Genomic DNA, 16,741 nt, shown 5'->3' with positions numbered 1-16,741 from the left:
ATAACCACAGAGGAGCATACTACTCAGCAATAAAACAGTGGATGAATCTTAAGGTAATTATGTGGAAAAAAAGGAGCCAGACACTCCTCCCCCACAAGAGCATATACCCTGTGATTCCATTTATGTAGAATTTTAGAAAGTGCAAACTAAACTAGTGACCAAAAGCAGATTAGTTGTTTCCTGGGGATGAGAGAGTGAGAGGGAAGGATTACAAAAAGAGCGCAAAGACACTTTTGGAAGTGATGGGATGTTCCCTGTCTTGACTGTGGTGATATTTTCATGGGTATATACATAACTTACAAAATTGTACACCTTAAATTTGTCGGGTTTATTGTATGTCGATTATATCTCAATAAAGTTGTTTGATCAAATACGTTTAGATACTGAGCACAAATTACCAGTTAAATCCTGAGAATGCCAACAGATGGAGGATTCGCTGAAAGCGCCAGCCCCACACCTGGGACCTGATCAGGAAATCTCAGGTGCAATTGCCACTAGTAACACTCTGAAAACACCTTCTTCTGACATATCTCCATTTCAGGCCCGAACTAGCTAGTGAGTTCCTGGAAGGAGCCAGGAGACCTTGTGCGGGATGGCTGTGACTCTGGGAGCAGCCCTGGCCTGTTGCTTTTTGGCTGCCTTTGGGAGGAGTGGAGCTAAGGCTGGGGGTATTGTCATAGCTTAGGAAGAGGAGGTCAAAGGGAAGCAATGAAGGAAACAGGAGCCAGAGATGAGTTGGGGAAAGTAACTCGATTTATGCAATCCAGGGGTTGGAAAGGAGCTAAGAGTTCACATGCTTCAAATTTTTTGTTTATGGGTAAGAACACCAAGACCTGACCTGAGGCACAGACAGAACTGAAGCTCTCATCCAGATTTCCCAATTTCCGATCTACATTTACTTCCCTCATCTATTTCCATCATGCCAAGTGGCCAGGTGGCTGCTGTTTGGTATACAAGATGATGGCTTCCATCCCATCCAACATTTGTAACAATAACTATTTATGAGAATGGGATAAAGCCCAGGCTCTGAAGGATACCACAATCTGTCAGAGACAGATCTATATACAGAGGTGACACTTAAATAATAAAGGGTAGAAAAAAAGTGCTAGCGATGAGGCCCAAATGACATGGTATGAGAATGCAGAGGAGGAAAAACCCTCCAATCTGGAAGAGAGATCTGGTGATGGGAGGCGATCTGGGCAGCCCCCAACACCCTTTAGTAGGTGCTCAATCAATGTGAGTATCCTTCCACCCTTCACGTAATGACTCCCGCCTAACTTTACTTAGGTCACACCCAGAGTCTCTGGTCCGGAACAGCCGTGACGTTTCGTGCCACTGAGCTTTCTGCAACCAAAGTTCTCTCCTCCTGGAATGGACTGTCCTTCCCAGAACGAGCAGAAGATGACATGACACGGAGCTCCGGAGAATAGAGAGCACATGGTAACAGCACAGCTCCGGCGAATATAAAGCGTGCGGGAACACTTAGGCGCACGAGCTATGGAGGCCAGCCTCAGGACCTTCATATGCAAAAGAGAGATAATAACAAGATTCATTTCAGAAGGTTGCGGAGTGGATTAAAAGGACATTCCTACGAAGCCTTCCTCGGCGGCACGTCTGACACAGAAGGAGCGCTCGGGGAAGATTGGCAGTCGCCGTAGGTGCGCAGCGACCTTCTCCCCGCCCAGCAAGGGAGCCGCCCCTTGGCTGCCCAGTCAGCGCCCAGGGCGCCGGGCGCGACCTCCGCGCTGCCACGTCGCTGCCTCCCACCCTCCGACACTCGGCTTTACCAGCCCCTACCCTGCGCTAGGTACCCAGTTCAGCGGGCCGCGCCCGACCCTGCCTGCGTCCTCCGATTGGCCCCTGCAGATGTCCGTCGTCCTGGGCCGCTGCAGATTGGCGGGGGTGGGTGGGGAGGGGCGGGCCTCGGGCGAGCGTAGGAAGGGCGGGGACCCGGATGTGTGTGGTGGCGGCAGCCGAAGAGCTAGGGTGCGGAGCTGAGAGGCCTATGGATGAGGAGGACGCGGCGGCCCCGGTAGGCGGGGATCGGGGGCGGGGTCCCGGAGGCCTCGGGTCTCCCCGGAGCTTGAGGCAGGAGGCGGGGGTCCTGGGCGGGGGCTTCGGGGTCAGGGGCGGGGCGTGAGCCCCGGTCACGGGGCTTACTGCCTCGGGACCCTCCTCGGTGCCGGGCCTGGGGAGACTGCGCGTAGTCGCGGGGACTAGCCGGACCCCCGGGCCCCCGGGTCTCGTCTGAGCGACCAGGCCGTGCCCAGGCTGGAGGAGGTACCCGGCGCGGCTGCCACTCGTGGGTGCCGAGGCTGTGCGGTTCTGGGCGAGCAGACGTCCCCAGGTCTGGGGGCCAGTATCTGTCTGGGGTGGAGCCCTGGTTGCATGCGAGGAGGGCAGTCCCGCTGGTGCCTACCCTTCTGGGCCACGTGGTGGCTTGCAGCTACTGCAGGAGGGGGCGCTTTAGGATTGAAGGATTAAATTCAGCCCAGCTGAGGCTTATTTAAGCACCTACTGTATGCAAGGCACTGTCCGGCCTTGATGGAACCCCTGTCCCGGTGTTGGGTGACAGGAAGAGAAAATAACCTCCTGTTTTTCTCACTTTTTGCTTCCAGGAAAAACCCATCCATCCATCCATTCATTCATTCATTAGCATTGTGGTGGTTTAAATACCCAGGTCATTCTACTTCTCTCCAAATTCACTGCTACCATCCTAATAGATACCGTGTCTCATTGGAGCTGCTGGAACAGTCTCCTGCTTAATTGTTTGCCACTTCTGCTCTTGCTTCTGTTATGATCGATTCTCCAGACAACAGCAGGAATGATCTTTAAGATCTGGAAAACCTTAAAATCCTATCATTTTCTTGCTTAAAACCCTCCAGAGGTTTCCCATCCCACTTGGAAGGAAATCCAAACTCCTTAACATGGTCTGCAGGGCCTTGTAGGGCCTCTCTCTGGCGCCAGCCTTCTTCCCATCCTCTTCTTGAACATTCTCCCACATGTGCCCTACACACCAACCACCCTGGCCTTTCTGTTCCTCTACCATGCGTGCTCCCTTCCAGCCCAGGACCTGTGTCCTGGCTGTCCCCTCTACCTGAAGTACTCTTCCTTGGGCTTGTCACATGCCTGGCCTCTTCTCAAATCAAATGTCACCTCAGAGAGGCCTCCTTCTGCCCACTGTATCCAAAGTAGTCTTTAGACTTTACCCCATTATTCTGTGTCACCCCACTCTGTTGGTTCTTCCACTGGCCAACACTGACGGGTCTGTGTCTCATCTGTCATGCCTCCCGACTAGAATGGAAGTGCAGTGAGAACAGGAATGCCACCTGTTTTCGGTGCATATAGCAGGAGTCAGTACGCATTTGCCGAATGAAAGGATGGCTTCGAGTCCAGTGCCCTGTCCACATTCTGGGTCAAACAGGCTGAGCTGCTTTGCCCAGGGCCCTGCTTCCTTCTCAGTTCCCTTTTCCCTGTGGCAGGTTTGTTCTCATGAACAAGATGGATGACCTCAACCTGCACTACCGGTTTCTGAATTGGCGCCGGAGGATCCGGGAGATTCGGGAGGTCCGGGCTTTCCGATACCAGGAGAGGTTCAAGCACATTCTTGTAGATGGAGACACTTTGAGGTGAGGTGGGGGAGGGTGCTTTCACATTTTCCTTGCTCTGCCAGATCTCAGAGATGAAAAAGGGCTTTTTTGGAGGCAAGGACTGTCTACACTGGGTGAGCCTTTGACCCTGGAGGCCTTTCTGAGGGGAGCAGCCTGTGCTCCTACAGCCCGCACTCTCTTCTGCCTGTTTCTGGGTCACTCTGTCCTGGTCCACGTTGGAAGTAATTATGTCAGAGGTAGGAAGCGGCAGTTGCCTTGAGTTGCCCCAGCGCCTTGTTGAGAGGACTCCAGTGTGGGGTGTCTGTGTCTCCACAGCCTGGGTCTCAGGGGTTGGGTTTGGAGGAGAGTAGCCATGTCAAAGGCAGTGGATTTCCTGTTTTGGAAAGGACAGTTCCCTAGTGCATCCTGCCCGCCACCTTCCAACTCTTCGGGGTGTGTGTTTGTGTTTGTTTTCTCTTTCTTTTCTGGCTTGATCCCCTTCCCTGACTCCTTCTGAGCCCAGTTCTCTCACAAAGCTGTCCCTGAAGTAACAAGAAAGCTGAGGAGTGGGGACTGAATACCCATCTTCCAATCTACAAAGGGCTTTGGTACAGAGGATAGAGATCAGACTTTCTTCAGCTCCATTGAGGACAGAGCTGGAGGAAAAGGGCTAAAGCTGCAGCATGAGGGACTGAGGTTAGACAGGGTTGTGAGATCCCCTACTAGGCAACTAAGGGAGGCTCTGCATTCTTTTCCCCCTGGAAATGAAGGAGCCAGGCTTGTGTTGGTCTGGTGTGGGCTGGACCCTGGCTGGAGGCAGCAGGAGGGGTGGGTGACCTCAAGTATTTCATTATGGAGTCTGTGCAGATGTCCTGAAGTGTGGCCTGATGGAGTCTCCTCTGTGCTGGCCCTTGTGGGTTGGGGGTGAGGGGTGGAGATGCTGAGGCCCTCCGCCCAGCTCTTGGACTAGGCTGCTCATGGAACTCCCCCCTCATTCCTCCCTCAGTTACCATGGAAACTCCGGTGAAGTTGGCTGCTACGTGGCTTCTCGACCTCTGACCAAGGACAGCAATTATTTTGAGGTGATCAAGGCAGTGGGGAGAGCTCCGGGGAGCTCTTTTACTAGATTCTTGATCTGATCCTTTTAATTTTCCATCAGGGCTGTCTACTTGGCTGAGAAAAGGGCACAGGATAGTGGGATTCCTCAGCTGAGAGACTGGTGCCCTAGTCCTGTCACCCTGTCTCTCTGCTCTCCTGCCCCTCAGCTAGGTAGAAGTTGACACATACCCCAGACTCTGACCCATGCATGGCCTTTCCCACCTGCTAACCTGAGCCCAGCCTGTGCTCCATCTGTCTGTTTCCATAATTTGGAAATGATTTTCTGAGTAATCATGACAAAGTAGGCCCCTAGTCTCCCCAGTGCTCCTCTGAGTGCCCTGACTTTTCTCTGATTCACATGTTTTTGGTCTCTCTGAGCCTCTTTGAGTTTTTGATGTCTGACTGCTCTTCCCCAAGCCCCCAGCAACTCATCCCATTTCTGGTGCCTGCTGACTGCTCTGCTCTCCTCCCCCCAGGTATCGATTGTGGACAGCGGGGTCCGGGGCACCATAGCTGTGGGGCTTGTCCCACAGTACTACAGCCTGGATCACCAGCCTGGCTGGTTGCCCGACTCCGTAGCCTACCATGCTGATGACGGCAAGTGAGTTACCATCTATGGAACCTTACCCCTTTCCTATGGGTTTGGGGACCTTAGATAACAAAGGACTACCTTGGGTGGCTTTTGCCCTTCCTTCACCTATCTTGGGGTATTTTCATGGACTTTTCTGATCAGGACAGAAAGGTGGCCTGATAGTGAGCCTTGGGGATTTGCGGACTTAGAGGGGAGGGTGGAGCTTATGCATGGACACAGGTAGGTGCGTCACAGAGTGACTGGGAGCAGCAAGAGGGGCCCCAGGGGTCCAGTGCTCTGGAGAAGTTGGGAGGCCAGAGTCAGATCCTGTGTCTGTGCTGCTCCGTCCACAGGCTGTACAATGGCCGAGCCAAAGGCCGCCAGTTTGGGTCAAAGTGCAACTCTGGGGACCGGATTGGCTGCGGCATCGAGCCCGTGTCCTTTGATGTGCAGACTGCCCAGATCTTCTTCACCAAAAACGGGAAACGGGTGAGTGGGAAATCCTGGGTGGGATTTAAGTGGCTTGAAGCCATCCAAGGAATTGTGGGAATGAAAATCGCCCAGCTGGGGCTTGCCCAGGGACCCCTTGGCTTAGTTCCCACCTCCTTCAGGCCATCCTTGGCTTCCCCTGAAGTCTGCATGTGGGAGAAGCCACATCCCCTGCCCAGGGAAGCCGGGACATTAGCCTAGACAACAGATGCAGAGGGGCAGGTGAACCGAAATGGGGAAGGGGAAGCAGGATCAGGTGATGTGGGGGAAGGTTTTGAGCAAAAAAAGAGAGGGAGAGGTTATGACTTTGACGCATAAGCTGGAGGTCCTCTTCGGAGCCTTGACTTGAATGCTTTTGAGGATATGTCCTTTCTGTGTTATTTTCTTGTTTCACATCTTTCCTTCCCTCTTCAGAGAGAGCCTAGTAGTGCTGAAGGGATGGGGAAGAGCAAGTAGAAGAGAGGGCCCCCCAACTCTCTTTCTTCTCCTACCCAACCTCCTCTCCCACCCTGGGAGGATGGCTTTCTCAGGCCTTGGCCATGACGACGTCCTTCCTTAGTGTCTGTGCCTCTGCTCTTTCCTGCTCCAGAACACACTCACATGCCAAAGGTCAAGAGACTTGTGTTTGCTGTCTAGCACTGTGGATGCCTTGCTCGTCCAGGAGTCCTTAGCCACTTTTTAAACTTCTCTGTACCTCTTTTTTTCTGTCTGTCAGTGTGTGTGATAATTATTTGTTGCATCATCTCAGAAGTACCCTGGTGAGAATTAGGTGCACTGAGGAACAGGGAGCCAGGTGGCAGCTCCCTCCCTCCGGCCCTCCCTCCCTCCGCTGCAGGTGGGCTCCACCATCATGCCCATGTCCCCAGATGGACTGTTCCCAGCGGTGGGCATGCACTCTCTGGGTGAGGAGGTGCGCCTGCACCTCAACGCTGAGCTGGGCCGCGAAGACGACAGTGTCATGATGGTGGACAGTTACGAGGACGAGTGGGGCCGGCTGCATGATGTCCGAGTCTGTGGAACTGTGAGTGACAGGTGGTGGGGTGGGGGTGGTCGGCAGGGAGGGTTGGGCTGAACCTCCCTGGGCCGCATAAGCAGGTCTGAATTGCTTAGAATGGGGAGTGAACTCAGTGTCTTTTGTAGGATTTTGGGAGATGTGAATTTGGGACCTTGACATGATTCTTTGAATCCAGATCCTTGTTCCCCTTAGTGCTGATTGTCCTTCCCTTGCCCGGCCCGGAGAGCTCAAGTTAGTCGTTCTACTCTCGGCATGGCACTAGGTTCTCCTTTACCTACTTTGGTTCCTTTTGCACTCGGTACCCTCTGCAGCCCTATACACCTGCCTTTGAAAGGCTGGGGCTCACTTGCAAGTGGGATACCTGGATCCCCGTTTCGCCGGATCCCAGTTCAGGGGGTCCAAGCTCTCCATTCACTGTCACAAGTCCCAGTCCCGTGGGGGAAGGTTCTGAGATCTTTTTGTAGTAAGTGTGAATATCAGAGTCTTCCGTCTTCTCCCTACATTTAAAAAAAAATATTTTTTTTTAATCTATTTGACAGAGACACAGTGAGAGAGGGAACACAAGCAAGGGGAGTGGGAGAGGGAGAAGCAGGCTCCCCGCTGAGCAGAGAGCCTGATGTGGGGCTCAATCCGGGACCCTGGGATCATGACCTGAGCTGGAGGCAGACGCTTAATGACTGAGCCAGCCACGTGTTCCCTGCTACATTTTAATAGAGGATGAGAACAGAGGCAGATGAAAATTCCGTGAGCGTCCTGGACTCTGCAAAGCTTGCTTTTTTAGACATCTTCCCATTGTACCTGCTCTGGTCTCTCCCTGGATTTGAAACTTTCTTGGGGAATATATGAACCTTGGGAGAGGGAAGTTCTTCCCCTTTCCCTCTCTGCCTCATGCTGGGTTGGGAGTGAATGCCTGCTGAGTCAGAGGTCTGGCCCTGACCTCCGGTGGGCTGCTTGGGCCTCCCACTTCGAATTGTCCCTCTGCTGCCCTCTTGCTCCTGGCTCAACTTTTTTCTCCACCCTCTGGCCTTCTCACCCGAACTCAGGCTGTTTTCAGTTCAGACTTTGGTAGCAAAACAGAAACAGTGGGGGGTGGGAGTGGATTATGAGCAAGGCTCCCCCCATTCTAGAGTTCAAGGTGAGTCAGACTTAAGGAAAATGGCAGCATGTGTGCCCTCCTGTTGCTTCTGACACTCCATACCCCCTCTGGCGTTGGGTTCTGAGGATGGTGCTGGCTGCAAGCCAGGGGCTTCAGATCCCCACTCCTTGACCCTCATCTCTTTCCTTTCTTTTCCCCCTTCCACTATCCACTATCATTTTGACAACATCTACAGAGTTGAACTTGGGACTGAGCCAGGGCGATGTTCCAGCTCTCATCCCTGACCTCTCCTCAAGAGTGTTTTCCTGGCATCCTTTCCCTGCCTGGACCTGTCCCCACCCTGCCCTCAGCTCCTCCCAGGCAATCTTTTCTAATTGATGTAGAATCCTGTAGACATTTATAAATAGCCTTCCTTCCTCTGCCCTCCCCCAGTGCTCTCAGGTCACACTTTTGAGAATTTTTTCTTTCTTAGACATGAGCTGTGAAGTCTGGCTCTTGTCTCAGACCCTCACCCCAGACTGGGACTGCCGGCAGGGTGGGCACTCCGTTCCCTGAGCACCTGCTCCCCTGGGGCAGACTAGGGCATGAGCCTCTTGACGGACATCTGCCTCTCTCCTCCTCTTGCCATCTTTCTTTCTTTCTTTTTTTTTAAAGATTTTATTTATTTATCAGATAGAGATCACAAGTAGGCAGAGAGGCAGGCAGAGAGAGGTGGGGGGGAAGAAGGCTCCCTGCTGAGCAGAGAGCCCAGTGTGGGGCTCAATCCCAGGATGCTAGGATCATGACCTGAGCCGAAGGCAGAGGCTTTAACCCACTGAGCCACCCAGGAACCCCATCTTTCAAATGAAGGTGACTTACCCAGTTTCTTCCATCCCCACTTGTCTCTTGCCCTGCTCCCTCTTGTCTCTTCTGACCATCCAGTGTAGTTCTGATCCAGCCCTTAGAGTTGTATTTCCTGGAGGAGCCTGGGAGAGGTCAGTAGGGCCATGCCTGTGCCTCCCATTTCTAAAGATGTCTAGCTCAGCTCTTTCTCTTTGCTCTTCCTGTTTTCCGTCCCCTCTGTGGTGAGCCTTTCCCTGGGGCCTCAGACCTCTTGCTGTGGGTTGGAGCCTGTCTTGGGTGAAGTTTCCAGTCGAGTGCCCTTTAGAACCATAAAGGTTTGAGAGAGGCTCTGACGCCATCCAGTCCAGGGCTTCCCAGTGCGGAGCCGGAGACCGTTCCCTGACACGCAGGGCCTGTGGCGTCCCTGGCGCCCAGACCCATGGTGCTTGGAGCTCCCTCCCGTAGTCATCCTCATCATCGTGACAGCCCTTGTGTTCCCACAGCTCTTCTTGTTGTGTGGCTGATGAAAAGACAGCCCCACTCAGAAGCGAAGAGACTGGTTCAAATGTCAAATAGTGAATTAGCCACGAAACTAAGCCCAGACACTCATTCTTGGATCCTTTGCCCTGGCCCTGTCCACTGCCGGATACATGCTGTGCCTTTCTCCCCAGCCCCTCTCCTGTAGCCCATCATCTCTCCTCCTGACCCCTCTCATAAGATGAATCCGGAATTCTGGGCTTAACTTGCCCTGCGAGTCTCCTGACTAGCTCCCTTCGCTCCCGTCCTTCTAGGGGAACTTACCTGGCTGCCATGGGACCCTTTGCCTCCTAGGCCTCTCTCTCAATTTGGAGTCTCAGTTATCCTCTCTCTTCCCTTCTCAGTGGTTCTTCCCACAAAGAAGAGCAAATTCCTGACCCCCATTTTTTTGGGTCTAACGTTACATTATGAACAATTTCCAACATACAGAAAAGTTGAAGCAACAGCACAGTGAGCACCCATCTCCCCACTACCTAGCTTCAACAGTTGTCATATCCAGACAGACCTGGCTCTTTCTTGGGTAGAATTCTTCCCCCTGCATCCTGGGGCCTCAGTTTCCCCTCCCAAGGAGTCCCCCCCCCACCCACTTTGCAGAGAGCACTGAGGGTGTTGAAGAGTTGCTGCCCTGTTTGCTCAGGGATGGGGGTGTTGCCCCTCACCTCATCTCTGCCTGCGGGCCTTGCAAAGTGAAGTCATGTGTGGGAGGGTGGGGGGCAGTAGGTAAAGCTGGGGGATTAGACTCATTCTGTCTTTGTTTCCTGCTCCTAGCTCCTCTGGCAGCTCCTTAGTGACAGGGCAACAGCTCTGGTACACAAAGAGGGGTGAAGGAGGCCCCACCCTCTGGGGTCCTCCCCCAGCCAACCCAGGAGGAGACCATGTTGGGGCCTGAGCTGGCCGGTCGGGAGCACATTTTGGGTTCCTGTTTCAGCTGCTTCTAGGCCCTCAGGGCACTGAGCCCTCCCGTGCTCCTGTCAAGAGGGATTAGGGTCTCTACTGGCAAAAGGAGAAGGGCTGCCAGAGGAGGAGGGCGGATACCAGCAGGAGAGAAGAGGCTGGGAAGGCACTGCTGGTATGTGGTAGGAGGTTGGAGCGCAGGAGACTCTGCCCTGGGTGCTGCAGCCTGAGCTCTGTGCCCTTGAGTCCACCTGTTTGGCCTCCCGAGGCTTTGGGAGTGTGAGGAGGAGGTGCGAGAGTCAGGGGGGTTTGAGAGCCCCAAGGAATGGGTGACCCTGCCCCCACCAAAGATGTAGGGGTGCTTTCCTGTTGGTTGGGCATTGTTGGAGGAGAAGCACTAAGAGGGGACAGTGGCGGATTGGGATAGAGTCATCTGGGGCTCATCTCTCCTGGGGGGGAAGTGACCAGTTCTGGGAGCCTAGAGGACCATTGTAGTTGGAAGTATGGACTGAGATGGGTTGTTTCCTTCTGTGATTGGCAGGTCTAGTCTGTTGTAGCTCTGGAGTGGCTGTTAATGTTTAGGGAGCTCTGACGTGTTGGAATGTTCAGGTCCAAGCCCCATTTCCTGATTTAGGGAAATGTAGAACAGCTACTGAGTCCCTGCTGGGTGCAGGCTCTGTGCTGGGCACTTGACACCCTTCATTTATTTTGGAAAGGCAGGCAGTAGTATCCCTGTGTCACTGTTGAAGAAACTGAGGCCTAAAGCAGCAGAAATCACTTGCTCGAAGTTAGTGACTAGTAAGGAACCGGAGTTACGATTGGAACCTGGGTCCATGCGATTCTCTTTCTAACGGAGAGGCTTCTAAGGCACAGGTTGAGGGACCAGCATTGAGAGTCTGGCAGCTCAGGGGTAAAGCTCCCATCTGCTCTCAGCCCTGGTCTCAGGAAGGGGGAGTGAACTCGAGCTAGGATCTGCGCACGAGGCCACAGTGCCCCCCTGCCCCTGTAGGTGCTGGGGGACTCGCTGTGAGGTCTTGGGGGGCCTTCACCGGACAGGAGCAGGAGAGTCCACGAGAGAGCAGCTGGGAGTTGGGGGGCTTACAGCCTGGGGGGCAGCTGTGCCTCACTTGCGGAGGGCAGCATTGCAGGGACCTAGCCTCCCAGCCGTCAGCCGACATGTCTGAGTGGTGGGCCGGCTGGGGAGTGGGTTGCAGAGTCCCGGGTCATGTGCTTGGCCCTCCTGACCTTTTAGCTGGAGAAGGTGGCCCCACGCTGTGTGCAGCCAAGACCGCAGTCTACAGTCTCCTTGGAGCTGAGGCTGAGGGAATGGTTGGGCGGGTTTTTCCCAAGGATCGGGATCTGGAGCATCTGTCTCTTGGCTCTCTCATCGAAGAACACTGTGTTTCCTATGCCGAGGCCAGTTGGACGAAGTGGGTCAAGGGCAGCTGTGGGGTCCCCCACCCAGCTCTGCAATGCTGGCTGGAGAGGGTGGGTTGGGGGCTGCGCACGCTGGGCAGGCTGGGAGCCCACAAAGACGCCACCCCTCAGGCCTGCAGGGAGCTGGAGGAGGAGGCCGGCTGGACACACAGCACAGAGGGCCGAGTGGGGAATTCCAGCAGTGTGGAATAGTGAGTAAATCTGAAGATGGCCTGTCAGGGACCCCATTCTAAGGAAAGAAAGCAGTAGGAACTAACAGAGGAGACCTGGGCTAGGGGTGTGACTACGAAAGAGCCAGCGTAACCCGAAACATGCAGGGTGGTGGTCGGAGGACATGGAAAGGCCTGGGTGTGGATGTCCCAGGTTGCCCAGGCAGCCCTGGCTTTTCCCCTGGTTGCCTCCACTCGCCTCCATTCTCTTTTGGAGTGGGAAGAGGATGGACTTGAGGTGGCCGGGCTTTGGGGATCCTAGTCCAAGAAGGGGGCCCGGTCCCTCCAGTTCCTCTCTGAAGCAGTGGTACGGATTGCAGTCCCTGCCTGTGCTGGAGACACACGCAGGCTTCCATGCTGGTGCAGGCGAGCCTCATTCCTTTCCTGTTGAGGCACGAGTTCTCGGGGGGGGGGCGGTGAGAGGCCAGCGTCCAAAGGCTTGCCAGGGAAAGTGGAGGAGGTCCCCAGGCAGTGATTTCTTTGGGGCTGGAGGGGTGGGAGGGTAGAATAAAGTCTTGAGGGGCAGTTTGGCTAATTAAAAAGGGATTAAGGACTCCCAGGTGATGCTGAGGGTGGGGAAAGAGGGGATGGGGTTGAGTCATAACCTCACCATTACCATGACAACTGATAAATAAATCCTCCCAGCTTGGGGGTTGCCGCCCCATCGTGCCCAGGCAGGACCACTGTGGAACTGAAGAGCCCCAAGAGTCCATCAGTCGCCTCCCCTCTCCCCACACCCCCACACACCCCAGCCCTCTGCAGGAGCTGTGTGGGGCTGCAAGCAGGAAAGCTTGCCTTCCTGTGTTTGGCCCGCCAGTTCCCCGCCCTCATGTTAAGTAAAGGAGTAGAGCTGGTCATTCTGGGTTTTCTGGCTTCCCTCGGCACCTCCCTGACCCAGCTCTCCAAAGGCGAGTAAAACAGACCTTGAGGAATTATGGTAGTCCCATCCCAGGCAGAATTGGTTTCTGAGCTCATCTCCTTTCCTTCAGACATCTGGAGCTGGCACCTAACACCCGCACCCTCCCTGTCCTCCCCATTAGGCCCCTCCAGGGGTCTGCTCAGCCTCGTCTTCGGGGCTCCTCCTCTCTGCGCCCAGGGCCCTTGGGGAGGCCTCGTCCAGCAGGATGATTCAGGGAAGTGATGCCACAGCCTGGAGACCCCCCCCCCCCCATGTGCTCCCTGGAGCTCAGCCTTCCGGGTTGCTGGGCTGGTGCCCACTTCTCCTCCAGAGCAAGGAGAGACTGCGGCTCAGGCGGCAGGTGGGTGCAGGGCTCACCCCTTCTGCCCATGCCGCCACTTTTGCTGCCCGCCAGTCCAACCTGTTCTCTCATGCCTGCTTAGAACATAGGGGCCCATGGCGTGCTGCTAGGGGCCTTTCCCTTTCAGCCAGAGGTTTTGTCAGACCCAGGAAGCTGGTCTCGAGTGCCTTGGGACCAGGTTTCTAAGGCAGGTGTCCATCTGCCCTCTGCACCACCCACTGCCCTTGGCTCTTCCCCTGCAGCTGCTGGAGTACTTGGGCAAGGGCAAGAGCATCGTTGACGTGGGGCTGGCCCAGGCCCGGCACCCACTGAGCACCCGTAGCCACTACTTTGAGGTGGAGATCGTGGACCCTGGAGAGAAATGCTACATCGCCTTGGGTCTGGCCCGGAAGGTGGGCACTCGTGCTGGCTTTTTACCTGTATTTGCTACTCAGGCCTGGGCCTATTGGGATGGGGCCTGGAGACTCTTGGGGAAATTGGGGAGAGGCATTGGGCAGGCATGGACAGAATTGTTGTATATGTTCGCTGTGGGAGGGTACAGACCCTTACCCCTCCTCCGCCACAACCCAGGACCCGAGAGAGGGTTGTGACTGTACCACGCACACTGGGCCTGAAAGTGGGGCTAGGCACAGCCTGCAGCACCGGCTGTGAAAGCCAGGTCTCCTGGTCACCTTCCCTGCTTGTCCTGCTTCCCCAGTGCCTGAAGGCTGTGGGAGGCCGCAGGGGTGTGAGCAGCCATCTGTCTGAGAAGACTGAAAGTTCAGATGCCCTCTCCTGTCCTTTTTCCATGCATGCTACCATAGGTTTTCTTTTTCCTTCTCGGTGCAGGATTATCCCAAGAACAGACACCCTGGCTGGAGCAGAGGCTCTGTGGCTTATCACGCAGGTGAGCTGGGGCTGTCCTGAGGCCGCCAGGGTGGTGGGGCATATACAGGCACAGGGACATCCATTTTCATGAAACCCCACCCCCACCCCCCCGCAGATGGGTCTCCTCTCTAGCATCAGCCTTTCCCTGATGCCGTATCATTTCCCCTTCCCAGGCCGGTAGTGCTTTCTTCTCGTCTGTGTTTTTCCTTCCAGCCTGAAAACCGAGGGGAGCCAAACAGGGGTGGGGGAATCTGGGCCCGAACTGGACATTCCAGGCCTCTGAGTTGGCTCCTTCTGTGCCCTTCTTGCAGATTCTGCACTTTCTTTTTTTGGTTGGCTTGACTCTCTTTAGGGCTTTCTTTAGAAAGGAGTTGCTGTGAGCTCCTGGTGTCACCCTCATCCCCTTCTCGGCCCCTCGCCCCTCTCCCGCCACCTCCCTGAGCGAGTCAGCCCCTAAGCTCCTTTAGTGAATAGACATTGTATCACTTTAAAAAAAATCTCGGGCCTCTTCCTATTTCTGTCTCTCCATTTTTGTTTCATCTTGACTCCCTCTTCCTCAGGGCCAGAGAGGGAGGTGGGCAAGGATTCTGCTCAAAATACGGGCCTCTCTGGGGGTGGGGGGTAGAGTGTCATCCCCTCCTTCAAGTGTGTGCCGTATCGTGCCGTATCGTCTCCCCTCCTCCCCGACAGATGACGGGAAGATCTTCCATGGCAGTGGTGTGGGCGACCCATTCGGGCCACGCTGTTATAAAGGGGACATTATGGGCTGCGGAATCATGTTCCCCCGGGACTACATTCTGGACAGCGAGGGTGAGTGGGGTAGGGGTGGCCAGCCAGGCTGATCGGGCAGACGGGGGGGTGGGGGGTGGCAGCACCACAGGAGCTCAGGTTTCCTGGCCTCCTAGGTGACAGTGATGACAGTTGTGACACAGTGATCCTGTCTCCTACTGCCCGAGCCGTCCGGAACGTCCGGAATGTCATGTACCTGCACCAGGAGGGAGAAGAGGAAGAGGAGGAAGAGGAAGAGGAAGAAGATGGGGAAGAGATTGAGCAAGAGCATGAGGGCAAGAAGGTGGTGGTAAGTGGGGAGGGTGTGGGCTTGAACTGGGGTTCCTGGGCCTGGGCAGGGGCTGGGGTAGTGCGGAATAGGAGGGGAGCCAGAGGCGGGAAGAGGGAAAGCCTGGTGGTGGCCGTGTTCTGAGATGCTGGATGTAGCCAGACTATGGTGGGGAGCTGGTTTCCAGACGCCCTCTTGTGGTCACTTCCCACGTCACCCGAGTCTCTCCCCTCTGGTGGTTCTGGGAGTTGGGAGCTGCGAGCGCTTGGGTTTCAAGCCTGCATCCTCAGCGGAGGCCAGAGCCAACCTGCTCCACTCCTCTCTGTGCCTCCACCCCCAGGTTTTCTTCACTCGGAATGGCAAGATCATCGGAAAGAAGGATGCTGTCGTACCTTCTGGTGGCTTCTTCCCCACTATAGGAATGCTGAGCTGTGGGGAGAAAGTCAAAGTGGATCTGCATCCCTTGAGTGGCTAGGGGCTTTGCCCTTAAACCTGCCCTGTCTCCTTTTCCTCGCCCTTTGCAGAGCCAGGTGCCCAGTTCCTACCTTCCAGGATTTGTTTACCCAGCAGGCCCCAGGGAGTGTGTAGTCCCTCCACCTCTCGCAGATCAGGCCCCTGCCAAGCCCCTCTGTGCCCATGTCCCTGACCTGATACCACCCTGATCATCAGTCAGTCCTGGGCCCAAGTCCCTGGTTGGAAAGGAGCAGGCCCAAAGAGTGGTGTTGCTCTGTTGGTGCATGCCACTTGCTCTGTCTGGTGGACTCTCGCACCCCCCTTTGTCCCCTGGCCGTGTGAGTGGAGAGGAGTGGGCAGCCGTCTCAGCTGCTGTGTGGGCATGAGGCTCTTCTGAGGGTAGAGTAGAGACTGCCCCCTCCCCTATTTACCACAGTATTTCCCCTTGCATCTTCTCTTTTTTTGTTCCCTGTCCTCATTATGTGGACCAGTTGCTGCTGTCGTCCCCCCTGGCTGGGCTAGGGGGGCTCTCTTGGGCCTTGTCTTTCCTTCCATTGACTGCTGTCCCAGGAGTACTATTCCAGGGTCTCTGTTCTTTCCCCTGAGAGCCTCTTTCTCCCTCACCACGTGCTCGCCTGCCCACCGAGAATCTGAGTCTCCGCGCCCCCCGCCTCCCCCCCCACCCCCCCCGTGTACGCACCTAGGTGGGAGTCTGCTATGTGTTTAATGGAGTGAGAGGGGCTACTCGGTGAGGGGGGCCAGGGTCTTGGCTCCTGTTCCCCCCTTGCCATCCTTGGGATACCTGTGACCTCCTTGTCCCCAGTTCCCTGGGCTTTCAGCAGAGACTCCAGAGCGAGTCTCTCTTGCCGTGGTGAGGGCAGGACCCCAGAGCTGTGGTTGTGAGCCCAGAGGGCAGCTTGGCCCCTCACCTCACTCCCCTTCCCTGCACACCCCCCAACCCCGGGTCCCAGCTTGCTGCCTGTGCCAGTTGCCTGTTTTGCTTCAGTGTTTGATTCTAGCACTTACATGTGTCCTCCCCCATCGAGCCCTCCTGTCTCCTACCGCCTTGACCCCTGACCCCCTTCCTATACAGTGACTTCTGGGAGGAAGAGGGAGCGGGAGCTGTTGGCCTTGGTTTGCACAGAGTGGGTGGGCCTTGGCGAAAGGGGGTGAGCTGCTGTGTTGCTGGGGTCCCCTCTTTCTGCCCTCCACTACGATGTATGAAATGTATGTACAGCCCAGAGATGTTTATACAGCCAATAAAGATGGAGTTTCTGTATTTATCAGCACGGCCTGGACAGGGGAGTCCTTGCCACTCCACAGGGCAGGGACAGTGCCAGAGGTGCG

At 55.4% G+C, this 16,741-nt stretch overlaps 1 protein-coding gene across 2 annotated transcripts; it reads left to right on the top strand.

Moving 5' to 3' along the window:
- Nucleotides 1–1,924: 1,924 nt before the first annotated feature.
- Nucleotides 1,925–16,680, top strand: SPRYD3 (SPRY domain containing 3). Of its 2 annotated transcripts, XM_046013783.1 has the most exons (11): nt 1,925–2,032; nt 3,483–3,629; nt 4,597–4,672; nt 5,165–5,289; nt 5,613–5,748; nt 6,584–6,769; nt 13,260–13,409; nt 13,846–13,903; nt 14,575–14,694; nt 14,790–14,962; nt 15,282–16,680. In XM_046013783.1, the coding sequence occupies exons 1-11, from the start codon at nt 2,010–2,012 to the stop codon at nt 15,414–15,416; spliced, it is 1,329 nt and encodes a 442-aa protein (XP_045869739.1). In that variant the 5' UTR covers nt 1,925–2,009; the 3' UTR covers nt 15,417–16,680. The 2 variants fall into 2 exon arrangements, with proteins under 2 accessions (XP_045869739.1, XP_045869741.1); XM_046013785.1 differs by lacking the exon at nt 13,260–13,409.
- The last annotated feature ends 61 nt before the right edge of the window (nt 16,681–16,741 follow it).

Source organism: Meles meles, chromosome 7, assembly GCF_922984935.1.
Source record: "Meles meles chromosome 7, mMelMel3.1 paternal haplotype, whole genome shotgun sequence".
NCBI lineage: Eukaryota > Metazoa > Chordata > Mammalia > Carnivora > Mustelidae > Meles > Meles meles.
This window is presented reverse-complemented; position numbering and strand designations above follow the sequence as displayed.